The 27182-nt window shown below is 44.7% G+C and overlaps 1 protein-coding gene across 8 annotated transcripts in view; it reads left to right on the top strand.

Moving 5' to 3' along the window:
* The first annotated feature begins 1133 nt into the window (after positions 1–1133).
* Positions 1134–27182, top strand: part of LOC112229315 (receptor-type tyrosine-protein phosphatase U-like) — a 283382-nt gene continuing 257333 nt past the window's right edge. For 5 of the 8 annotated variants that reach the window (XM_042310053.1, XM_042310052.1, XM_042310051.1 and 2 more), the window contains exon 1: positions 1135–1366. In XM_042310053.1, coding sequence (XP_042165987.1) covers positions 1294–1366 — 73 coding nt within the window. In that variant the 5' untranslated portion in view covers positions 1135–1293. Of the gene's footprint in view, positions 1367–27182 lie in introns of all 8 variants that reach the window. The other 3 variants (XM_042310050.1, XM_042310047.1, XM_042310046.1) reach the window with 1 other exon arrangement.

The raw sequence follows: 27182 nt of genomic DNA, 5'->3' as shown, positions 1-27182 counted from the left end.
AGAAGCTTGTTTGGTCCATTTCGACAGATGTCAGTGTTAGATTTCAGATGCCAGATGCGCCTTTCCTGAAACATTATATGCCAGAATGCTACATGTTGCATTTTCAATACAGGGTCTTATATTGAATCCTGTGTTTTAGTGTCACATTGAATGTAATTGGTTTCCTAGTCCAAACAACCTTGATCTGGAGCTGTTATGACACACACACACACGCACTCACACACACACACACACGCACACACACACGCACACATACCCACGCGCACGCACGCACACACACACACACAGCCTCTGACATCGTTCCTGGCAACACGCAGCGGTATAAATCCAATCTTTACGGTCGTAATAGGCATTCATCTAATGTGATTACTGTTCACAACGACACGGCGTTGTTTTTTCTTCTCCACAGTGTGAAACACACCATGACCTGATTCCATCCTTTGTTTTATCGACTAACTTTCTCAGGCAACTGGAGCTGATTGGAAAATTGACGTCGTGAAACAAAAAAAACATTAATGGAACGACGCTTAATTGCATTGGGGGGCGATAAACTGAGGCAGAGTGAGACTCCTGCTGACCTGTTGTGCTGTGATGGTATTACCCACTGGGCACAGACGTCAATTACATTTCATTGAAGTTGTGTCAAAGCAATGTTGATCCAACCAGTGTGTGCCCAGTGGGTAGTGACCACGGAGAAGTCTCCAAACCTTCCTCTTCTCCTCATATTCCTCCTGCTGTTCCCTTCCACCCACCACAGGCATCTGGAGTAGCCTCCCTCCCACACTCTGCTCCTCAGAAAAACACATGAAAGCTCTACTGTACCTGCAGCTGTTTCTGTTGAGGTATACCTTAGGTATTGTAATTTGCATATATGCATATGAATTAGGCATGACACATCTGGATGGTTTTGTTATGCTTCAATGTAAAATGGTAATTATTATGATAAGATTCTCCACTCACACAAAAGTTGTGTTTAATTTGTTTGTAGAGAAAAACAAGTGTTTGGATATGATGGTGTCGCTGTAATACAAAGCAACCACATGGCTGCGCTGTAGACCTGTATTTGACCACTTGATTGGTGGCGCAAAGTGAAGCAAGGGTTCTTTTTGAATTCTTTGCCCCCTACGTCAGCTATTGCAGCTCAAATTGCCAGTGTGTTTCGCATGGAGGGGGCACTCGCTTCAGGAAGGAAATCAGCCATCAAAGGGATCGAGCAGACAACTTTGTTACAGTCCCGCCGGAGTCACTCATTACAAGGATTTCTGATAACGCGAGCTGGACTAAAACGTTAAAATGTATACCGGAGTGTTTCTACTGATGCTGGTCGTCGGGCTCTACGCTGATACTATGGACCAAGGGCCAACAGGTAAAGAAAACAACGTTTTTGTTTCTTGGGAGTCAAGCATTGCGCTGCTGCGCACCTGGGAAAGGACAGTTGGCTGGGCTGTCCGTGTCATTAGTGGCTACTGGGCACATTATTCTACGCTAATAAACATGTCTTCAAATAACGGGAAATTTCGAGCGCTATTAATGGAATTTGTTTTTATTCTTTTAATGTTGTGAAAGGTGAAAATAGCTGTTCTCATAATTTGGTCGGACGGTCGCGTCTTATTTCTGAACAGAACTTCCAAGAAAGTAGCATTGTTTTAGTTTTTGGAAATAACCTACTAGAATATCCAAGAATAACTGTTTTCAATCATTTCGAAATATGCTACGTAGTGTCTTTTGAGGCTATGCGAATATCAGCAATGGTGAATAAGCTGTTGTCTGTTCTTCACAGGTTGCAGTGTCAAGTGTAACAATATATTTTTTTACCGGTGGCACGTGCAGTGAAGAAGTGTAGGAAAGTGATGGCATACCAGGCAGTAACCTCATATTTATCATTTCTCAGGTTGGAATGGTTTCAGTCTCAAGTTATTCTGACATGCAGGATAGAAACATAAAGTACAAAATATAACATTTTTTTTGTCATAATAATGAAGGTATTCTGACCAATCAATTAAATTGGAATATAAATGCTGTTGGAATATAAATGCTGTTATCGGTTGTTTGGGATTAAGCTACATCAAAGAGCTGAGAATGTTTCTGTTAATGGTCAATTCGAATAACAGTCATCAAGCCCTGAACCTGCTGATAAAAATAAATAAACCCCACGTTCCTTTATGGGCTGTGATTTGATTGATGGAAGCAAACTCTATTATTTAGCTCTGTCATACACATACACACAGTTTTCATTCTAATATCAAGTTCTACAGTTTCCACTCAATATTGTGAGTGTTCATTTCCTGTAAACACATTTGTTTTTTTATTCAGGGCACATACCATGGTACAACAATGCTTTTTTTCAGTTTCACTGTCATGATCCCTAATACATTCTCAATGTGTGTTTTTAATCCTGCGGGAGACAGCTCTGGGAGGCTTACAGCAGTGTTTTTTTTGTGTGAACTATCTGTATTGTTTTCATTGTGGAATACACAGTAATTTTAGTTCCCAAGAAAGAATGTATTGAAAGGAAAAATCCCCTCTGGTGCCATTCCAGCTCAGCTAAACCTGAGTATTAGCAGTGAAAGTGTTTATTAGCAAGGCAGGGGTGTGGCCATGTGTAGATTCACTTTACATGACATAGTACTAAGACCATGTAATAGCGTGTCTTTATACTAAAATAGTGGATTTGAAACCCAGACCCCTGTGGGAGTTGAATGTTAAAAATACTCTCCTACAGACAAGCCAAGCAGAACCTTTACTAGTTACTGTTATAGTATACTACATGTAACTAGGTGAATGCATTCTCACTCCCTGCATAGCAGTGTTTTCCCTAGATTTCTTCCCAGGTGGCTTCCAAAGCAACATCCTGGCACCAAAACGGTCAATAAAAACAGCCTCAGAGAAGAAGGGTTGGAGCATAGACTTGATCACATAACCTCACCCAACAACATTGCAAACTGAACCCCACTATTCTCTGTGGACTGTAGCTGTACAGTAGGTGAAGCTGCCTGCCGCAGTGATCTGTTTATAGTAGATGTATACCTTACTGCTGAGGCAGTCTGTGTCTGATTGCACAAACACACACAGGTCTGTTGCTCCAGGCTTTTCTTCTTGCTTTTCCAATATCTGGTTGAGCCTGAGCAAATCAAATTGTATTGTCACATACACATGTTTATTAGATGTTATTGCGGGTGTAGCCAAATGCTTGTGTTTCTAGCTCCAACAGTGCAATTATATCTTGCAATCTAACAATACACACAACCTAAAGGAATGGAATTAACACTATAGAGATATTTGGACGAGCAATGTCAGAGTGGCATAGACTAAGATACAGTAGAATAGTATAGAATACAGTATATCCATATGAGATGAGTAATGGAAAATATGTAAAATTATTAAAGTGGCCAGTGATTTCAAGTCTATGTATATAGGGCAGCAGCCTCTAATGTGCTAGTGATGGCTATTTAACAGTCTGATGGCCTTGAGATTAAGGATGCACTATATATCAGTGAACATATGGCAGGGTAACCTAGTGGTTAGAGCGTTGGACTAGTAACCGAAAGGTTGCACGTTCAAATCCCCGAGCTGACAAGGTACAAATCTGTCGTTCTGCCCCTGAACAGGCAGTTAACCCACTGTTCCTAGGCCGTCATTGAAAATAAGAATTTGTTCTTTAACTGACTTGCCTAGTTAAATAAAGGTACAATTTAAATTAAATATCGGAATTGGCTGATATGAGCTAAAAATGCCAACATCGGTATCAGCTGATGTCTAGTTTAACACCCGATGTGCAAAATCGATGTCAAAGCTGACGTTCATACCTATATAATGAAGGTACATGATGTAATGACAGCACGTAAAATTTTGCGCTATGCGGGCAACACAGCATTCCTAAACTAGCCCACAATGTCTGCTGTGTGGATCCAGCAGTCAACAAGTCAAGCAGTCATTTGAAAGAGTAACAACATTTCAGCGAGACAACTCAAAGGCGAAATACATTAAAGCCAAGATAATGGAATTCATTGCCGTTGACAATCAACCGTTCTCTGGCATGGGTGATGTTGGCTTTCTCTGACTGGTCGAGCACCGGTTAACACTACTACTACTGTGACATCGGGTGCTGTAGGTGTCCTGGAGGGCAGGTAGTTTGCCCCCGGTGATGCATTGGGCTGACCGCACTACCCTCTGGAGAGCCCTGCAGTTGCGGGCATTACAGTTGCCATACCAGGCGGTGATACAGTCCGACAGGATGCTCTCAATTGTGCATCTGTATAAGTTTGTGAGGGTTTTAGGTGCCAAGACAAATTTCTTCAACCTCCGGACTTTGAAGAGGTGCTGTTGTGCCTTCTTCACCACACTGTCTGTGTGGGTGGACCATTTCAGTTTGTCAGTGATGCGTACGCAGAGGAACTTGAAACTTTCCACCTTCTCCACTGCAGTCCCGTCGATGTGGTAGGGAAGGTGATCCCTCTGCTGTTTCCTGAAGTCCAAGATCAGTTCCTTTGTTTTGTTGACGTTGGGTGAGAGGTTATTTTCCTGGCACCACACTTCCAGGGCCCTCACCTCCTCCCGTAGGCTGTCTCGTCATTGTTGGTAATCAGGCCTACTACTATTGTGTCGTCTGCATTCTTGATGATTCAGTTGGAGGCGTGCATTGCCACGCAGCCATGGGTGAACAGGGAGTATAGGAGCAGGGCTTGCTTTCCCTGTAGTTGCTTGGTGCACCCTCTGAGTGCTACCTGATTGAGTAGATTTGCTGGGGTAAAAGCACTCCTTGTCAGATCACTGCATAGCAGCACCTGTTAGTGTGTGTGTGTGTCTCTCTCTGTGTATGTGTTTGGCCCGGAGGCGTTAGGGTAGTAGAGACGGTAGTTTAATCTGGTAGGCCCCTATGTCTCCGACTCTCTCAGTACTGACATGCAGCCAGTGTGAAACACCCCATGATTGGTGGTGTAGAGGTTGAACTTGGGATGGCAGACCACATGGGAACACACTATCATGGGAGAAGATGGTCGCCAGGCTGGGGGTTATACTAAGGTCAAGAGAGGGGATAGGAGGGTCTTCTTGTTCTTATTGGCGAAGGTGGGCGCCAGGCTGAGGGTTGTACTAAGGACGAGGGGCTATGGAAGTGCTGGCCGTGCTGTGTGCAGTGGTTTGGATCGGTCAGATTTTTAATCATACAGAAAATGGTTTAACACACACAAAGCTCTCTTTGGGGAACAAAGGTTGGAAAGGAGAAAATTGGATCACAAACACAGAGAGAAGAGTGATGGAAGTTGGTTCCTTCTTCTTTGTTTGTTTGATGTTTTCAGGCCACTGATATGTGAAATAGGACTTCTCTCTTACTAAAAGTAGTTTGAGGATTTTCTTTTGCTGATCTGTGCTCTTCCTTCCATCTCTATGAAGGCTTTAATCTGTCTAGCTCTAACACCCCTTCGCTTGACTACAGAGAGAGAGGTCACTTTTTATTGTCTTTTTTATTTGACAGCTTTAATGGACATCTTTAGGCATGGACTGCCTTCTTCCCTCATCTAGGGTGACTACATTTAATGTACCCAAATACGGGACAAAGGCATGATTTTGTGGGACAGTGTAGCCTACATGAATCTTTTTTTGGGGCTGCTCTGAACAAGCTTCCGCTGCTCTGAACAAGCTAATTGAAGCGGGCCTAAAGGCTACTCCTTTGGCTCATGCTAAATTTGGTCATGCAGAAACAAGAGCCCAATGTGTGTCTGTTTTAGGAATACATGGCCAAGGAAACATTTCTGGCTGGTCTCAGGGAATGTGAAAACTTTCGGAAGTGAGACTTTGATAACATGGTTGAGTGATGTAGCAGCAAATATGTTGAATTAGCAACTAATGAGCATGAAGAGCCTCACAAATTTGGCAAAATCACCTTGTATCTTTTCAGTTTAATAACCTTATATATATTTCCAATCAGCTATTTATTAACTTTTGTAGCTCTTCATCAGAAACATGCCTTTTTAACTGGCCTCTCCAAGTTTTAGCTGGATATTAGACCAAAAGGATTTTACAAATGTGATTGGTTGATGATATGACATTGGCCTACATATCGCCTTGAATATCAGATGTTAACAACGATTGGAGAAGTGTTTTAACATCACCAGTACCACATCCTTATATACAGTGCCTTGCGAAAGTATTCGGACCCCTTGAACTTTGCGACCTTTTGCCACATTTCAGGCTTCAAACATAAAGATATAAAACTGTATTTTTTTGTGAAGAATCAACAACAAGTGGGACACAATCATGAAGTGGAACGACATTTATTGGATATTTCAAACTTTTTTAACAAAAAAATTATTCATCCCCTTTACTTTCAGTGCAGCAAACTCTCTCCAGAATTTCAGTGAGGATCTCTGAATGATCCAATGTTGACCTAAATGACTAATGATGATAAATACAATCCAGCTGTGTGTAATCAAGTCTCCGTATAAATGCACCTGCACTGTGATAGTCTCAGAGGTCAGTTAAAAGCGCAGAGAGCATCATGAAGAACAAGGAACACACCAGGCAGGTCCGAGATACTGTTGTGAAGAAGTTTAAAGCCGGAATTGGATACAAAAAGATTTCCCAAGCTTTAAACATCCCAAGGAGCACTGTGCAAGCGATAATATTGAAATGGAAGGAGTATCAGACCACTGCAAATCTACCAAGACCTGGCCGTCCCTCTAAACTTTCCGCTCATACAAGGAGAAGACTGATCAGAGATGCAGCCAAGAGGCCCATGATCACTCTGGATGAACTGCAGAGATCTACAGCTGAGGTGGGAGACTCTGTCCATAGGACAACAATCAGTCGTATATTGCACAAATCTGGCCTTTATGGAAGAGTGGCAAGAAGAAAGCCATTTCTTAAAGATATCCATAAAAAGTGTCGTTTAAAGTTTGCCACAAGCCACCTGGGAGACACACCAAACATGTGGAAGAAGGTGCTCTGGTCAGATGAAACCAAAATTGAACTTTTTGTCAACAATGCAAAACGTTACGTTTGGCGTAAAAGCAACACAGCTCATCACCCTGAACACATCATCCCCACTGTCAAACATGGTGGTGGCAGCATCATGGTTTGGGCCTGCTTTTCTTCAGCAGGGACAGGGAAGATGGTTAAAATTGATGGGAAGATGGATGGAGCCAAATACAGGACCATTCTGGAAGAAAACCTGATGGAGTCTGCAAAAGACCTGAGACTGGGACGGAGATTTGTCTTCCTACAAGACAATGATCCAAAACATAAAGCAAAATCTACAATGGAATGGTTCAAAAATAAACATATCCAGGTGTTAGAATGGCCAAGTCAAAGTCCAGACCTGAATCCAATCGAGAATCTGTGGAAAGAACTGAAAACTGCTGTTCACAAATGCTCTCCATCCAACCTCACTGAGCTCGAGCTGTTTTGCAAGGAGGAATGGGAAAAAATTTCAGTCTCTTGATGTGCAAAACTGATAGAGACATACCCCAAGCGACTTACAGCTGTAATCGCAGCAAAAGGTGGCGCTACAAAGTATTAACTTAAGGGGGCTGAATAATTTTGCACGCCCAATTTTTCAGTTTTTGATTTGTTAAAAAAGTTTGAAATATCCAATAAATGTCGTTCCACTTCATGATTGTGTTCCACTTGTTGTTTATTCTTCACAAAAAAATACAGTTTTATATCTTTATGTTTGAAGCCTGAAATGTGGCAAAAGGTCGCAAAGTTCAAGGGGGCCGAATACTTTCGCAAGGCACTGTATTTATTTATGTGTATATATATATACTTTGTCAAAAGAGCAACGTGACTGCAAACCGAGATCTGTATATAATGACGAGATGTTCATGTCTCCACCCTAACAATGGAAGTCATTGTCCCAAAGGCGGGAGGACAAGCGAAAAGCTTAGGTCTAAGATAAACCCTTAGAAACACATTGAGCTTATCTTGGACAGATTTCGGCCAGTGAAACTTCTTGCTTCGCCTCTTCCTCAGCACTGCAAAAGAGACAAGTTTAAATGCCTGACTGAAATATGGAACAAATCTACATTTTTAGTAAATTAGTGGGTTAGAATTCTTTTATAAAATGCGGGACATGATTGTTTGGTTGCAGGACAAAGGGCCAAAATGTGGGACCCTACCCTCACCTCAAACCGATGGGTCAACACACCCTGAAAGAAACGGTGTCACCATGAATCAGCCAGGCGGGTAGATAGAATGACTCACCAAAGCATTCCCTATTACTTACACGCACGCACGCACACAGTTTAATTGCCACAATTCTTGGCACCTCAACTAGTTAGGTATTTATTAGGTTCGTCATTCAGCTTGCAGTCCAATGTATTTATTGGCAAAGCCGCAGCTGTGGCTTTTTGCAGCCAGCTTGAGTGTTCAACATGAATTTTAAGTTGTTTGGAATTTGCATTTAATCACCAGAGTTGAGGACCTTTGGTGGCCTCCTCAGGTCCATCAGTTCAGCTGGAAATAGGACTTGGCAAAGCTCTACTGCCTTTTGAATAGGACTTCTGTGAGTCACTCATATATATATATATATTATTTTTTTTCTTTCTCTTTTTATCTAAAAGTGATTTCCTCTTATCGTTCCCAGTCGGGGCTGGGTCGCGGCAGTGGGGATGTTTGGCAGAGAAATCTATTTTCTCATAGGGAGCTGAGCTGATTGGTAGGATGCAGGAAGTGTGAGGAGGACAAGAGGAAGAGAAGGAGAGAGAGATGGAGTAATGCTGTGTTGTTCCTGACAGACATTAATGTCCAAGCCTCCCAGTTAAATACCATGGTTCTCTATAGTCCCTTAAAGCAGCTCAGTCTGTTAGTAGATGGCACTTTCACTGACTGCGTGTGCGTGTGAGTGTGCGCGTGCGTGTGCTCTCACATGATGTTCTGTTATTTCTGTCTGTCCAGAAGAGAACTTGAATCAGATCTTTAATGTAAATGTCAGCAATAAAACACTGACTGGCGGGGACGCTCAGTGTGTGTGTGAGTCTTTCTGTGTGTGTGTTTGAAAAATAGAAACAAAGTGTATGTGAGTGTCAGAGAGAGATCGATAGAGAGAGAGTGTGTGTGTGTGTGTGTGGTGCAGACCTGACAGCTTTGTGTGCTCACTTTAAGAAGTATCCTTTAGAGTATGAGCTTTTAGCAGACAGGAAGACAGCCAGGCAGCAGTTCAGCTAGTCAGTGACTGGGAGGCCTTTCGTTCCAGGAGGTGGTTGTCAGTTAGACCTGTCGTCATGGCGTCACGGTGCCTTGTCTCTGACGCTGATCGCCCACGACCGCTCCCCGCTACCGTGTCACAGCAGCAGCGTGTCCACCTGCCATCGCCATAACACCCATCACCGCCACACTCCCTGAATGGAGCCGACAGCATTCCACGATCGCTCGACGCCCCCGACCTGCAGGGGCCCATGGGAACAGGAAGTGGGGAGTTCTCTCCTCTCAGCTCTCCTCATCTGTCACTTTGCTTCTCCAGGTGGGAGCTAGCTAACCATTAATGTGTTGCTGAGTCCCTGAACGCCACTGTGTTAGACAGATGGCTGTGTGCCAACAGGCCCAACACTACACAACACTACTGCTCAGATTCCTTAATGTGTTTAGACATTCTGGTTAAGACGCGCTTACTTAATACAAGAAATACTTAGAATCTGTAATACACTTTTTTTGAACCTTTTATTTAACTAGGCAAATCAGTTAAAATAAATTCTTATTTACAAAGACGGCCCACCCCGGACGACGCTGTGCGCCGCCCTATGGGACTCCCAATCACGGCCGGATATGATACAGCCTGGATATGAACCAGGGACTGTAGTGATGCCTCTTGCACTGAGATGCAGTGCCTTAGGCCACTGCGCCACTTAGTGATTCAGATTTTCATGGTCTTCAGTTATTAGTTTCTGTGATGCCTGTCATCAGTCAAACAGATGGAAAGAGCAGATTTCAAGTTTCTAGAGTGGATGTTTCTCTTTAGATCGATATTTGAATGTTTTGTGGATGAGGACGAGGGCAGTGCAGATTAAAAGTTCTCAGCAGGATGGTGGTTGAAGCAGCTAATAAATTCAGTGTGTCTGTGACAAATCAACTGTTCTAAAAGCGGTTGGTTATCCCTCTCTTTGAAAAGTTGGCGTCTGTGACAGATATGCAGAGAGAACGCTGAGCTGTGTGCTGTGTCCCAACTTGGATTGGCGGGGCTCCAGCTGCTGCCGTGGCAACAGAGGAACCCGGAACTCGGAGAGAGCTGCCTCAAAGTGTTCAGACTTGTGAACTATAGGACGATGCTAGAGAAGACTCTGTTGTCACTCTGTGCTTTTCAACAGGACTTAGTGTCAGGAAAGCATACGTGCAAATGACTGTGAGCCTCCCTCTCCCTGCCACTCTCTCCCTCTTTTTCTCTCTCTCCCTTTTCTCTCTCGCTCTCTCTTTTTCTCTATTTCTCGCTCTTTTTTCTTTCTCATTTGAATTTTTCAAACTGTCCAATTAGCTCATATCTAATGTGAGTGATGCTTCAAAAGCAACTAATTAAGCACCTGGTTCTAGTGAGAATAACTGTATTAGTGTAAATATATGACTATGTGGTGGGCTATGTCGCAAATAGCACCCTATTCCATATATAGTGCACTACTTTAGACCAGGGCATATTAGAAATAGGGGGCCATTTTGAACACACACGTTGTTATGTCTCTAATTACGAGCCTGCGAAGTGTCACATTTATCCAACAAACCAAATTCATAAGAACTAAGTCATTGAAATTCCACATCGGTCCAAATCATTCATATTCTTTATGGGTTTTGTTAAGGATCATTTGCTGAGATTGATGGAGCTGGAATCATTGCCAATATGATTAGAAGGAGAACTATCGAGCTACACTGCAGAAGGGTGAGAGAGTTGTATTGTCTGTTTATTTGGAGTGGCTGTGGTGGTGTAGTCGCAGTGGGATGCTATATGAGAGGAGATACACTTGAGTGTACAAAACATTAGGAACACCGGCTCTTTCCATGATAGACTGACCAGGTGAATCCAGGTGAAAGCTATGATCCCTTATTGATGTCACTTAAATCCACTTCAATCAGTGTAGATGAAGGGGAGGAGACAAGTTAAAGAAGGATTTAAGCCTTGAGACAATCGAGACATGGATTGTGTCTGTGTGCTATTCAGAGGGTGAATGGGTAAAACAAAAGATTTAAGTGCCTTTGAGTGGGGTATAGTAGTAGGTGCCAGGCACACCAGTTTGAGTGTGTCAAGAACTGCAACGCTATGGGGTTTTTCATGGTCAACAGTTTCCTGTGTGTATCACGAATGGTCCATCACCTGAAGGACATTCAGCCACCTGTGGGAAGCATTGGAGTCAACATGGGCCAACATCCCTGTGGAACACTTTCGACACCTTGTAGAGTCCATGCCCCGATAAATTGAGGCTGTTTCGAGGACAAAAGGGGTTGAAACTCAATATTTGGAAGGTGTTCCTAGTATTTTGTACACTGTGTATACACCGCAGACAACAACTCTGCAGTGATGTCTGTCCATTAAGTGTCAGTAACTCTGATGTGATATGATCTCTGTCCATTTAGCATCTCCCAGAACTGTCACCTGGTCTGATTATGTCTGTCGGATGCCACTCGCGTCGCTATCGCCACAGACGTGCATGACTAGGTCTTATGAATATTCCTCGCCTCACCTCCAAAGGTACAGTCGGAAGTTTACACACACCCAGGTTGGAGTCATTAAAGCTTGTTTTTCAACCACTCCACAAATTTCTTGTTAACAAACTATAGTTTTGGCAAGTCGTTTAGGACATCTACTTTGTGCATGACACAAGTCATTTTTCCAACAATTGTTGACAGACACATTGAATTATAAGTGAAATAATCACAATTCCAGTGGGTCAGAAGTTTACATACATTAAGTTGACTGTGCCTTTAAACAGCTTGGAAAATTCCCAAAAATGATATCATGGCTTTAGAATCTTCTGATAGGCTAATTGACATAATTTGAGTCAATTGGAGCTGTACCTGTGGATGTATTTCAAGGCCTACCTTCAAACTCAGTGCCTCTTTGCTTGACATCATGGGAAAATCAAAAGAAATCAGCCAAGACTGCAGAAAAAAATTGTAGACCTCCACAAGTCTGGTTCATCCTTGGGAGCAATTTCCAAACGCCTGAAGGTACCACGTTCATCTGTACAAACAATAGTTCGTAAGTATAAACATCATGGGACGTTCTGTCTCTTAGAGATGAACATACTTTGGTGCGAAAAGTGCAAATCAATCCCAGAACAACAGCAAAGGACCTTGTGAAGATGCCCGAGGAAACATGTACAAAATTATCTATATCAACAGTAAAACGAGTCCTTTATCGACATAACCTGAAAGGCCACTCAGAAAGAAGAAGCCACTGCTCCAAAACCGCCATAATAAAGCCAGACTACGGTTTGCAACTGCACATGGGGACAAAGATCGTACTTTTTGGAGAAATGTCCTCTGGTCTGATGAAACAAAAATAGAATTGTTTGGCCATAATAACCATCGTTATGTTTGGAGGAAAAAGGGGGAGGCTTGCAAGCCGAAGAACACCATCCCAACCGTGAAACACGAGGGGAGCAGCATCATGTTGTGGGGTTGCTTTGCTGCAGGAGGGACTGGTGCACTTCACAAAATAGATGGCATCATGAGGAGCGAAAATTATGTGGATATATTGAAGCAACATCTTAAGACATCAGCCAGGACAATTCACCCAATTTATTGTGGGAAGCTTGTGGAAGGCTACCTGAAACATTTGACCCAAGTTAAACAATTTAAAGGCAATGCTACCAAATACTAATTGAGTGTATGTAAACTTCTGACCCACTGGGAATGTGATGAAAGAAATAAAAGATGAAATAAATCATTCTCTCTACAATTATTCTGACATTCCACATTCTAAAAATAAAGTGGTGATCCTAGCTGACATAAGAATTTTTACTAGGATTAAATGTCAGGAATTGTGACAAACTGAGTTTATATGTTTTTGGCTAAACATCTGTCTTCTACTGTCTTTAATTTATGTAGCTTAGCCAAGTATCTCTAATGACTGTTCCCTAGCCATTGAACTCCAAGTGGGCCCTGACCTGACCTGCCTACCAGTCTGATTTATGACGGTTGAAGTTGATGCTGCCGTTGACAGTGACAAAAAAAGAACGGAGGAGAAAAATAAACTGTTTGGTCGGTCAATTTTCTGCTGTGTGCAGCTGTAACCATGGCAACTGGATCAGCAACTAGTCCCCAGGTCAAAGTTTACACGCATGATGCGTTCTGGCAGCACTGTCAAAGTGTCAGCAAATGTCTTTTAAGATGGAGATGACAATTGGACCAAACTCGAACAAAAACATCCCTCGCGAGTCACTACTTTCCGAGTCTTTCCAATAGCTTTGGGGTAAAGAGGGCCACAAGAAGCAATTTCTTATAGTTTTTCTCTCCACTTCTTGCTCCTCTATCTCCCTATCTTACTCCTCTCCCTCCCTCCTCTATCTGCATTTATTTACCTTATTTTTCTATCCCTTCCTTTCCCTCTCCCACCATATTAAAAACAGAATCCCTGTTGTAATAAATGTAGGCTGTTAAGTGCAAATGCACTTGTGCTGGGAGCTGTACTACTGACTTTATACTAGACTCTTAATGATAACAGCCTCAGTTATAGCATGACCTTAAAAAGCCCCCCTCGATGATAAGGAACGAGCCCTAGGGGAGGGTTTGGTCCCCTAGCTGCTGTAGGAGATATTAAAGTTTACAAAATACTCGTTTCGAGTTATCAAACCTCTGGGCTTTGGAGTGTACCTGTGCAGCGCTTCAGAGAGGTATTAAAAGTTTGGAGTGGAAAACTTGAGATGTTGTGAACCTGCCATTGCCAATCAGTGGGCCCTTTATATCACAGACACACACACACACACACAGAGAGCTCACAAGGGCACTGTGGATTGTGTGAACGAGATTCCCTGTGATCAGTATGGATGTCTCTGCAGCTAGGTGTGTCTGTCTGTGCTCAGCAGCGTGAAACAGCAACAGCTGTGTGGCTTCTTGTTGCCACAGGATGTTTCACTGGAGGGCTACTCTCTCCCTCGCCACCCCACCCTCTCTCTCTATCTCTCCCTCAACATTTAAACCACTTTTTTTATTGGGCCACACCTTGTCACACATTTCCCGCCCTCCTTCCATGGTGTCCATTCAGTGCAGAGGTAGAGGGGATACACCTTGGCAGTAAGCTAGAGGATATAGGGGCTGTAATGTTGGCAGATGTGGTGGTGCAGGACAGGTAGCAACTGTTACACCAGCTGGTCCTGACCCTCCTCTGTTCTCCTCCCAACATGGTCCTAATGTAGCAGCATCATCAGTAGCTGGTGCAGTTCTCTACCCAACACTGCAAGGCATCAAGCACATTCACCTCTGGAACACCACTTGCACAATCGAATAGAACTTGATTTGCTCTCAGTAGAGAATTTGTCTTGCACATGGTATTGGTGGTTATGTAAGTATAGTTATAGGGGATTAATGTAGTCCTGGACACTGCAAGGGCAAGGAGCCTGGATATCATCTCCTACATGTCATTGAATCCAAACCCAGGATGACTGGTAGTTTGTCATCCAAGCCCACGATGACTGAGGTTGCATACCAAATGGCACTCTAATCCTTATATCACTCAAATTCAACTCTGGACCTAGAAGCCAGTTCCAATGCATTTTTTAATTGTTCCCCTCTAATCAGGGACTGATTTTAGACCTGGGACACCAAGTGTGTGCAATTAATTATCAGGTAGAATAGAACCAGCAGGCTCCGGGCCTCGTAGCGTTAGAGTTGAATACCCCTGCCCTATATAGTGCACTACTTCTCAAAAGTAGTGCACTATGTAGGAAATAGGGTGCCATTTGGGATTGGCACTGAATAAATGATTACCTGTTGACAGAATGTTGTTTTTATGAGATCTCTACTGGAGTGGACTGGAGTGAAGTGGGCAAGCATCATGCTGTGGATTTATATGTTAATGGATGCAGCAGTCCAGAATCAGTCATTGAATAAGCAGCTCTCAGAGACAGATATGAGGGTCAGCATTTGACATGTTGATAGCTAGAGGGAGAGGGGCAGAGAGTGAGAGAGAGGAAGCGAGGGAGAGTGAGAGAGAGATGCGGGTGATGGAGAAAGAAAGAGCGAGAGAGACAGAGGAAAGCGTGTAGAGGACAGGGAGTTGAGGCGTAGGGACTATTGATTACCACACTGCAAGCTGTCTGAAACAGAATCAGCTGGTGGTCTCGTTTCTATTTCTGGTCTTGATGCCTGGGGATTAAGTTAAGGGTTGGGAGCAGGGAGGCAGGGGGTGAGAGGAGTCCCCTGATCACTCTGTTATTATACATGTCTGCCCTCATGCCCTCTAACGCTAATCCTACCGTGTCTGAGGAGACAGATGGTGTTGTGATCAGGGCACCAGGAGAGACCTATTTGGATATCTGAATGTCCCACGCATGTGCACACACACACGGCTGCCAGACACAGGGGATATGGCCATTGATGACCTGTCTCGTGGCTTAGACAATAACAGGTGTAGTGTTTTAGTTTTCCCTTGTGGCATTCTGCTGCAACAGAGAGGGACCTACTGTATGTTGTTTGTGAAGGAGCCTTACAAGAGACTTCTCCCTATACATTGACCTAGAAAAGTGCTGAGCCTGGCAGAAAGTGTGTGTGTGTGTGTGTGTGTTAATTCTATCAGAAGAAGCAGACTGCCACACCAGTTGCTTGTTTCTTTTCTTTCTATTTCAGAAGAACATACTCATTGCCAGTGTTACTATATTAACTACATGAAGCAGAAAATTCATTTTCTTACAGTTGAACACACCAGAGGCTCTAGAGACTGTGTAGGCAAGCCCTCTATTAATTTACAGCGGGTCCTTCACTTGCTTGGTTCATAAGAGATAAAGAGAGGATGTAGAGGAGGAGGGTGATACAGGTAGAGAGATGCTGTCTTGCCTTCTTCACCACGGTGTCCATGTGGTTTGACCATTTCAGCTTCCCAGAGATGTGTACGCCAAGGATCTTGACATTTTTGACCGTCAATGAGGATGGTGGCGTGCCCAGCCTGGTTCCTTCTGAAGTCCACAATTGGCTCCTTTGTTTTTCTGACGTTGAGGGAATGGTTGTTTACCTATCACCACACCATCAGAGTACCTACCTCCTCCCTGTAGGCCAACTGGTCGTTGTTGGTAATCAGGCCTACTACTGTCGTGTCGTCACTGAACTTGATGACAGAGTTGGAACTCTGTAAGGCCACACAGTCGTGGATATACAGGGAGTACAGGAGGGGATTAAGGATGAACCCTTGTGGGGCCCCTATGTTGAGAATCACTGTCAAGGAGGTCATGTTGTCGAGGAAGAGGTGTAGTCTATTGCCAGGGCTTTGCAGAGCTGTATCATTCTCCTTTTGTACGTTGCTATTTATATTGTAAAGTTGAACACAATAGATATACAGTAAAAATTGATTCAACAGATATACATTGATTGGCCGTTGAGATTTTGAGATTGAGATTTTGTGTCACTGGCCTATGTTTTTAGATATTTTTTTTTACAAATTAATTTCAAGCTTAAATGTCTCGAGTCAATAAATATTCAACCCCATTGTTATGGCAAACATAAATAAGTTCAGGAGTAAAAATGTGCTTAACAAGTCACATAATAAGTTGCATGGACTCACTCTGTGTGCAATAATAGTGTTTAACATGATTTTTGAACGACTACCTCATCGCTGTACCCCACACATAAAATGATCTGTAAGGTCCCTCAGTCGAGCAGTGAATTATAAACACTGATTCAACCACAAAGATCAGGGAGGTTTTCCAATGCCTTACAAAGAAGGGCACCTATTGGTAAAAAAGCAGACATTGAATATTCCTTTGTGTATTGTGAAGTTATTAATTACACTTTGTATGGTGTATCAATACACCCAGTCACTACAAAGATACAGCCGTCCTTCCTAACTCAGTTGCCAGAGAGGAAGGAAACCGCTCAGGGAATTCCCCCTGAGGCCAATGGTGACTTTAAAACAGTTACAGAGTTGAATGGCTGTGATAGAAGAAAACTGAGGCTGGATTAACAACATTGTAGTTACTCCACAATACTAACCTAATTCACAGAATGAAAAGAAGGTAACCTGTACAGAATACATCCCGTTTTCAACAATGCACTTAAGTAATAGTGCAAAGAAACTGGAAATCCTAGAGGAAAGCCTGATTCAGTCTGCTTTCCACCAGACACTGGAAGACAATAACCTAAAACACAAGGTTAAATATACACTGGAGTTGCTTACCAAGAGGACATTTAACATTCCTGAGTGGCCTAGTTACAGTTTTGACTTAAATCGGCTTGAAAATCTATGGCAAAAATGGTCAACAACCAACTTGACAGAGCTTGAAGGATTGTACAATATTCGCACATGATGATTTTAAACAATCAGGTGTGCAAAGCTCTTAGAGACTAAGCAAAAAAGATTCACAGCTGTAGTCACTGCCAAAGGTGATTTTAACATTGACTCATGGGTGTGAATACTTTATGTAAATTAAATATTTCTCTCTTTAATTTTCAATAAATTAGCAAACATTTCTAAAAACATGTTTTCACTTTGTCATGATGTGGTATTTTGTGTAGATGGATAAAACCAAAAATCGATTTAATCCATTTACAATTCAGGCTGTAACAACAAAATGTGGAATAAGTCAAGAGGTATGAATACTTTCTGAAGGCGCTGTATATTACACCTCTGTGTCAACAGGCTATTACTTAAGTGCTGGGAACCTTGTGTAAGCCTGCCAGTCTGTCTGTTAACATGGGAGAAGACAAAGCCAATGAGCCAATGTTAGAGTAGGAGAGTAATATACTGTATGATGTGTTTGTCACTGTCACTCTTCAGGGACACTTTATATATAAATAAAGCTAGCTTCATTCTCTACACAGCCACGCCCATTTCACCACCGATAATCATGAATTTCAATAAGCATTTCTCTACGGCTGACCATGCTTTCTTCCTGGCTACCCCAGCCCCGGCCAACAGCTTTGCACCCCCCGCAGCCACTTGCCCAAGCCTCCCCAGCTTCTCCTTCACCCAAATCCAGATGGCAGATCTTCTAAAAGAGCTGCAAAATCTGGACCCGTACAAATCAGCTGGGCTAGACAATCTGGACCCTCTCTTTCTAAAATTATCCGCCGCCATTGTTGCAACCCCTATTACCAGCCTGTTCAACCTCTCTTTTATATCGTCCGAGATTCCTAAAGATTGGAAAGCTGCTGCGGTCATCCCCCTCTTCAAAGCGGGTGACTCTCTAGACCCAAACTGTTATAGACCTATATCCATCATGCCCTGCCTTTCTAAAATCTTCGAAAGCCCAGTTAACAAACAGATCACTGACCATTTCGAATCCCACCTTACCTTGTCCGCTGTGGAATCCGGTTTCCGAGCTGGTCACGGTGCACCTCAGCCACGCTCAAGGTACTAAACGATATCATAACCACCATCGATAAAAGACAGTACTGTACAGCCATCTTCATTGACCTGGCCAAGGCTTTCGACTCTGTCAATCACAGCATTCTTATCGACAGACTCAACAGCCTTGGTTTCTCCAATGACTGCCTCGCCTGGTTCACCAACTACTTCTCAGACAGAGTTCAGTGTGTCAAATCGGAGGGCCTGTTGTCCGGACCTCTGGCAGTCTCTATGGGGGAACCACAGCGTTCAATTCTCCGGCCGACTCTTTTCTCTGTATATATCAACGATGTCGCTCTTGCTGCGTGTGATTCCCTGATCCACCTCTACGCAGACGACACCATTCTGGTCCTTCTTTGGACACTGTGTTAACAAACCTCAAAATGAGCTTCAATGCCATACAACACTCCTTCCAACTGCTCTTAAACGCTAGTTAAACTAAATGCATGCTTTTCAACCGATTGCTGCCCACACCCGCCCGCCCGACTAGCATCACTACTCAGGACGGTTCTGACTTAGAATATGTGGACAACTACAAATACCTAGTTGTCTGGCTAGACTGTAAACTCTCCTTCCAGACTCATATTAAACTAAATCAAATCTAGATCGGCTTCATATTTCACAGCAAAGCCTCCTTCACTCACGCTGCCAAACATACCTTCGTAAAACTGGCTATCCTACCGATCCTTGACTTTCGGCGATGTCATTTACAAAATAGCCCCATATACCACCCACCACTGCGACCTGTATGCTCTCGTCAGCTGGCCCTCGCTACATATTCGTCGCCAGACCCACTGGCTCCAGGTCATCTATAAGTCTTTGCTAGGTAAAACTCTGCCTTATCTCAGTTCACTGGTCACCATAACAACACCCACCTGTAGCACGCAGTCCAGCAGGTTTATCTCACTGGTCATCCCCAAAGCCAACACCTACTTTGGCCGACTCTCCTTCCAGTTCTCTGCTGCCAATGACTGGAACGAATTGCAAAAATGAAGTTGGAGACTTCTCCCTCACTAACTTTAAGCATCAGCTATCTGAGCAGCTTACCGATTGCTGCAGCTGTACATAGCCCATCTGTAAATAGCCCACCCAATCTACCTACCTCATCCCCATGTTGTTTTTATTTACTTTTCTGCTGTTTTCCACACCAGTATTTCTTCTTGCACATCACCATCTGCTCATCTATCACTCCAGTGTTAATTTGCTAAATTGTAATTACTTCGCTACTATGGCCTATTTATTGCCTTACATCCTCACGCCATTTGCACACACTGTATATAGACTTTTTCTATTGTTATTTACTGTACATTTGTTTATTCCATGTGTAACTCTGTGTTGTTGTTTGTATCGTACTACTTTGCTTTATCTTGGCCAGGTTGCAGTTGTAAATGAGAACTTGTTCTCAACTGGCCTATCTGGTTAAATTAAGGTGAAATAAAAATGTAATAAAAAACGCCCTGTGGGCTTTTCCATGTGTGTGTGTGTATGTATGTTCCCAGCCCCAGACAGAACAGCCATTTATAATCTTATGATGTGACTGAGGAAACTAGGTTATGTATTGTTTTCATATTTGATATTCATATTGTTTATGTATTGTTTCTTACCCCCCCATCCCTCCCTCCCTTCCGGTTGTCAGCTCCATCACTCACTTGCTTTTAATTAAACCTGTCAATCACACACACACACAGAGAGAGAGAGAGAGAGAGAGAGAGAGAGAGAGACAGAGAGAAAGAGAGATTTTCCCTTTCACAGCTCTGTGAAGGACTAAACCTGTCCTAATGGGGACATCCAAATCTCTATTGTTGAGACAGGACAATGAGAAGCAAAGTAGGGGGAGGGTTCGACAACGATTAATTAGAAGTGCAGATAAGGGTTACTGTCAGGAGTGACAGGTTTTCTCTCCCTCTCTTTCATCAGCGACAGGAACAGGGGTTGAGTAACAGACATAACCCTCTCAGACATATCAATCTGTGCATCCTTTTCCCACCCCTGTCCCTATATCCCTTTAGCCCGGGATGAGATGCCACCCCACAGCAGAGCCCATGTGTCGCTGGAGGTTGTTTAATTAAGAATCAGCTGGAGAGGGATTAAACACATCAAGCAGAGTGATCAGCAGAGAAGCGAAGAAAGGGACGAGAGGAGAGAAAGTGAATTAATGAGAAGACGAGAGGGAGGGAGGAAGAATTAGCAAGGGGAATTCATTAATGCAGGGAATTTTTTTCACCTCCACTGACCACCATGCCTTGTATGGGGTCCTCCCTCCCTCCCTCCCTCCCTCCCTCCCTCCCTCCCTCCCTCCCTCCCTCCCTCCCTCCCTCCCTCCCTCCCTCCCTCCCTCCCTCCCTCCCTCCCTCCCTCCCTCCCTCCCTCCCTCCCTCCCACTCTCTCCCTCCCCCCCCCCTCTAAGGGCTTTTACGGTTTAGAGTAAATCCTTACCTCAGCTCTCTGCTGCCTAATTTACTTGATTTGTTTGTGTTTAATTGGGCCGGAGATTTGGATCCTCTCCCCTTCAGCACTGCTTACAGCCTAAAAGTTGAAAGTTGAAACCACAGCACCTCACTAAGATAGAATAGAATACAGTCTGGAACTAAAGTTACCACAGCACCTCAATAAGATATAATGGAATACAGCCTGGAACTAAAGTTACCACAGCACCTCAATAAGATATAATGGAATACAGCCTGGAACTAAAGTTACCACAGCACCTCAATAAGATATAATGGAATACAGCCTGGAACTAAAGTTACCACCACAGCATCTCACTAAGATAGAATGGAATACAGCCTGGAACTAAAGTTACCACACCACAGCACCTCACTAAGATAGAATAGATGAGAAAGTACAGCTCCCCTACACTGCAGACTGGAGAATCCCCAAGTTGGAGCTGTGACACTGCAAATGGTCCTCGTCACTGGTCCTCAGTGTGGAAGAACCCTGAGCCTGGAGTGGTCTCCTGCTGGGCTGGCAGCAGACACTAAAGGGGTCCGCATGCTTCCCAGCCGATACAATTTGGAAGAGTTTCTACATATATTATGATATTTTGACATTTTTGTTCGTTTTTGGACCTTGGTGACCTCGGTTTTTTCTGCTGTTTGGGCACCATTTTTTTTCTGGAGGCAAGCCAAGTCTACACCCCTTCGTCGCTGATTGGTCAACAGTAGGGATTCTTCAATGAGGTCTTTGTTGTCATTGTCACAACTCGTTTTCATGCACATTTTCTTCATTGAGAAATACTGCACCAAACATCTTTGTTAGATGTAATGTTGCGTGATGAAGATCTCCTCAGCTAAAACATCAGAATTAATGACATTTCTTGTTATCTTAGAGTGTATACTGGCGACGGTGTCTCAAAAGGAACAAACAGTATTGTTTCTTTTTTTTTCTAGTTTTTCAAGCGAAGGTCTTTTTAAGGGAGTATGCGAGCACATTCATTCGGTTCGTGTAGCCAACTTTGGCTAGCCGCCAGCCAAACTTAAGCATGCTGATGCCTTAAGGGCACTGGGGTTGAGATAGAGATAGAGGCTGGGGTTCTGGAAAGGGTACATGGGGGAATGGGATGGACTACTGGGGCTGGTGTGGAGGAACCCTGATTCAGGAGTGACATCCAGCTGAATTTTGGGTACAGGGAGGGGCTGGGACACTACATGGGGCTCTGGCAAGGGAAGGCTAGAGGGCAATGGACCTCTCTCTCTGATGGCGCTGCATCAGACACCGATAGGGCTTAGGGAGAACTGCTGGAGTGGGCTTGAAAGGATGATTGATGCAGGCAAGGTGGACACCAAAGCAACTTTGAAGTGTGTGTGTGTGCATGTGTGTGTTTTTGAGAGAAAATGTGTGTGGATTGACCTAGCCGGAGGCATGTATAAAGTTGAGGGTGTAATTGGTCAACAGTGTTAGAGAGAGACCGAAGATGTTAGACGGAGCTTTATTCTGTTTGTTTGGGGACTGATTTTAAGCCTGGCTAGGATGCAAATCTAAAATCCAGATTTCTTTTCTCTTGTCAGACTTTGCAAGATAACGCTGAAGGGTTTTAATGAATAGGTCCGAAGGCACTCATGACAGCCGGCAATAATGATGTTGACATGTCAAATATGCTTGTGAGGAAAATGCTATTCTGAGCAATCGCCTTCAACCCTATGAAAAACAAAATCACTGGCATGTGAAATTCCTGTAGTGGGGAGGGGGTAGCTGATCTGGGAAGAGGCACCCCAGCTCTTTCAGGCCGTTTAGGCAGCCGAAGTTATCCGGGATAGTGAGGGTGTGCGTGTGTGTGTATATGGGTGTGTATATGCACATCCACTAAGGTAGACTTGTGGGTTGATTGCTGTTGGACTGGTGTAGCAGGATTTTGTTCTGGACTTGGTTTCAGGTTGTGGGTCCATTCAGAGGCGAGACCGCCGGCTCAGGGATTTATTCCCGGCAAGTGAGCTAGAGTTAGCAGCAAGCGGAGCTGTGTTTGCCTGTATGCGGGGCTAGGGCTGGGGCTAGGGCTGGGGCTTCGCTGGAGGATTCAAGCTATATCCGAACAAGGGGGAACCACGCTCCAACTGAGAGACGAGTGCAGGGAAGCGGGACTGTACTCTCTCTCATTATCAGAGTCTACAGGATGGAGGAAGAGAGATGGAGACAGAGATGGAGAGAGGGAGGTGGTACGAGGAAGATAAAGAGCAGTAGATTAGGGAAAAGAAGGAAATATAGAAGGAAAGAGGGACTGAGAGAAAGAGAAATGGAGATATGAGGGACAGTGACAGTGTTAGGACAGGGAGGCTGTTGTTTTCTATGAAAACAGAAGAGCCTCTGTCTCCAGCTGCAGACTTCTAACCTCCAGTCCCTTGTCTGTCGCAGAGCCGCCCCCCAAAGGAGGTAGACTGGAACCTAGCTAAACCTCAATGAAGCAGCTCTTTTTTAAGCCAGAATTATTCTACTTGTCTCACTCTCCTTCACTCATTAGTGTAGGGAACTGTGATATGTCTCAAGGCAGTGGACAGTTTTAGAAACAGAAGTCATTTGTCAGAATATGATTTCGCAGGAGGCACCCGTTTTGATTTGTCACTTGGTTGGGTCCTTCATTCAGTAGATTTGCAGTTGAGGCGACTGGTAGACTTTTTAATAAGGTGACAGTTTTTTATTTCCGGTGAGATAGTGACTATTTTTGTGTCTGTGTGTGTAGTTTTGAAACACAGTGAGGACCTGCAGCCTGTTCTCGTTCCTGGCCCTTCCTTCCTCAGTGTGCGTGTGTGTGTGTTCGTGGTTCTGTGTGTGTAATTCTCTCCTGGCCCCTTGCCTGCCTCTGTCTTCTGTCTCACTATAAGAAACACCAATGGGAGTGTCTGTGTGTTACCCACGGGAAAGAGTTGAGCTACACTTCATTCTCACAGACCAGGTGTCAAGACAAAGCGCAGCTGCAGCAAATCTGCATCAAACCATCTTTAGTGTGAATGTGTGTGTGTCCGTGTGTGTGTCCGTGTGTGTGTAGTTTGCCTGGTCCAAAAGCCTGTCTTATCTCTGTTTCAGGGTTAGTGATGATGAATGAGAGGAGATCATGGTTGGTCTTCAGACTCTGTAGTGTTTCTTTAGCCTGCCTGGAGCGGGACCTTGAAGAGAACCAGCAGATAGATAGATATGCTTTTCACCTCTGTAATTGATGTTCTCTGTGCTTGCTCTCTCACCTCTGTAGCCACGCCACAATGGCACCCTATTCCCTATGTAGTGCACTACTTTTGACAAGGGCCCATGTAGGGAGTAGAGTGCCATTTGGGACGCAAGCTTTAGCAGAGTTGAAGTGGAGCAGTGGTCCATGTAACCGAACCAGACCTGGGGCTAATGGGCAAATGCGTCTGTCAAATACTTTAATAATAGTCAGAAGTTTTAAGTTACGCTCTATTTATCTTGGAATTTGTCCTCTTGAGACTATTCCACTGTTGAAATGTTTCCGGTCCAACTAAATCAAGCACAGTTCAAGTATGAAAGTATTTGACCTGTGCTGTGACCTTCAGAATGTTGTTGTTAAGAATGCATCAAGCTTTTAGTCAACAACGATCTCTCTGAGTGATTTTTCTAGTTGACCAAGTGCCACCCTTGAGTCAGGCCTTGTGTCAGTCTCACCCTTACGAGATTATTCAGCCTCTAAGGGCTCAGTCACAATAGGAGGTAATTAGAAGGCTCCTGTGGGATCCAGAGCTCTCAGCCTCTCTGATACTACTCTGTGTGTGTCCCAAATGACACCTATTCCCTACACCCTCGCCCTATGGGTCCTGGTCAAAAGTAGTGCACTACATAAGGAATAGGGTGCCATTTGGGACTCTAAACTCTCTCTCTTTGCTGCTGTGGGCTGCAGGGTAGCCTATTGGTTAGAGCGTTGGACTAGTAACCGAAAGGTTGCAAGATGGAATCCCCAAGCTGACAAGGTAAAAATCTGTTGTTCCGGCCCTGAACAAGGCAGTTAACCCACTGTTCCTAGGCTGTCATTGAAAATAGGAATTTGTTCCTAACTGACTTGCCAAGTTAAATTAAAAAGTGTCGTCAGTGGGCTGCTGTGTGGTGACTGTTCAGTCCCAAAAATACTGGTGCACCAAACTTGTTGTTAACTCCTAGTCCTACCTTCTGTTTCACGTGATGTGTGTGTCCAGTTGAATAACACAAGTCGATAGAGGATCAGTAGCATGGTGTCTTTCCCACACAAGGCTCTCTTGTGAGTGTGTGACACCAGATTCTTTAGGATCAGTAGCTCATTAGTGTTGTGTTGGTCCTCATCGATCCAGACCGCTGCTAGAGCCACATTGCTGCTGCCCTCCGAGTCCCTCCAGACTACTACTGCTGACCACTGCTAAATGCTGCTGCCCTCCGAGTCCCTCCAGACTACTACTGCTGACCACTGCTAAATGCTGCTGCCCTCCGAGTCTCTCCAGACTACTACTGCTGACCACTGCTAAATGCTGCTGCCCTCCGAGTCCTCCAGACTACTACTGCTGACCACTGCTAAATGCTGCTGCCCTCCGAGTCTCTCCAGACTACTACTGCTGACCACTGCTAAATGCTGCTGCCCTCCGAGTCTCATCCAGACTACTACTGCTGACCACTGCTAAATGCTGCTGCCCTCCGAGTCTCTCCAGACTACTACTGCTGACCACTGCTAAATGCTGCTGCCCTCCGAGTCCCTCCAGACTACTACTGCTGACCACTGCTAAATGCTGCTGCCCTCCGAGTCCATCCAGACTACTACTGCTAAATGCTGCTGCCCTCCGAGTCCCTCCAGACTACTCCTGCTAAATGCTGCTGCCCTCCGAGTCCATCCAGACTACTACTGCTAAATGCTGCTGCCCTCCGAGTCCATCCAGACTACTACTGCTAACTGCTACTGCCCTCTGAGTCCCTCCAGACTACTACTGCTGACCACTGCTACTGCTCTCCGAGTCCCTCCAGACTACTACTGCTGACCACTGCTAAATGCTGCTGCCCTCCGAGTCCCTCCAGATTACTACTGCTGACCACTGCTAAATGCTGCTGCCCTCCAGACTACTACTGCTGACCACTGCTAAATGCTGCTGCCCTCCGAGTCCCCCCAGACTACTACTGCTAACTGCTACTGCCCTCCGAGTCCCTCCAGACTACTACTGCTAACTGCTACTGCCCTCCGAGTCCCTCCAGACTACTACTGCTAAATGCTGCTGCCCTCCGAGTCCCTCCAGACTACTACTGCTAAATGCTGCTGCCCTCCGAGTCCCTCCAGACTACTACTGCTAACTGCTGCTGCCCTCCGAGTCCCTCCAGACTACTACTGCTAACTGCTGCTGCACTCCGAGTCCCTCCAGACTACTACTGCTGATCACTGCTAACTGCTGCTGCCCTCCGAGTCTCTTCAGACTACTACTGCTGACCACTGCTAAATGCTGCTGCCCTCCGAGTCCCTCCAGACTACTACTGCTGACCACTGCTAACTGCTACTGCCCTCCGAGTCCCTCCAGACTACCACTGCTAAATGCTACTGCCCTCCGAGTCCCTCCAGACTACTACTGCTGACCACTGCTAAATGCTACTGCCCTCCGAGTCCCTCGAGACTACTACTGCTGACCACTACTAAATGCTACTGCCCTCCGAGTCCCTCCAGACTACTACTGCTGACCACTGCTAAATGCTACTGCCCTCCGAGTCCCTCCAGACTACTACTGCTGACCACTGCTAAATGCTACTGCCCTCTCTCTCGCCCCTCGGGACTACTACTTAACTCTGAGTCTACTCTCCTCTCAACCACACAGGCCAGGGGGAAGGAGGGATGGAGTGGATGAGGGACGGATGAAAGGATTCTTGGGCTACGTTCAGAGGAGTTTAGTTTGCCTGAGAGAACTGAAGCAAACTTTCTCTCAAGACTAGGGCCAAGCTATAGAGGAGAGCAGGCAGACAGAGACAGACAGACCCTCCTCCAAAACCCCCACTGCACCCCTCTTAGCCTGGCTGACCTGATGCCACCACTGCTGCTGCTGGTGGGGAGAACAGAACAGAACAGCTGACTTGACAGAGCAGCCATCAGAGGAGCTGTCAGCCAGGCTCTTATGGCCGACTCTCTCCTCTGATGCTCAGCCACACTGACAGGGGAAAACATGTCAAACAAACACTCACTAATACCCCCTGTCCCTGTCTGTCCCTGTCTCTAACAGCTCTCCTGTCTGTCTGTCTGTCTGTCTGTCTGTCTGTCTGTCTGTCTGTCTGTCTG

The sequence above is a fragment of the Oncorhynchus tshawytscha genome, linkage group LG31 (assembly GCF_018296145.1).
Source record: "Oncorhynchus tshawytscha isolate Ot180627B linkage group LG31, Otsh_v2.0, whole genome shotgun sequence".
In the NCBI taxonomy this organism is placed as follows: Eukaryota; Metazoa; Chordata; class Actinopteri; order Salmoniformes; family Salmonidae; genus Oncorhynchus; species Oncorhynchus tshawytscha.
This window is presented reverse-complemented; position numbering and strand designations above follow the sequence as displayed.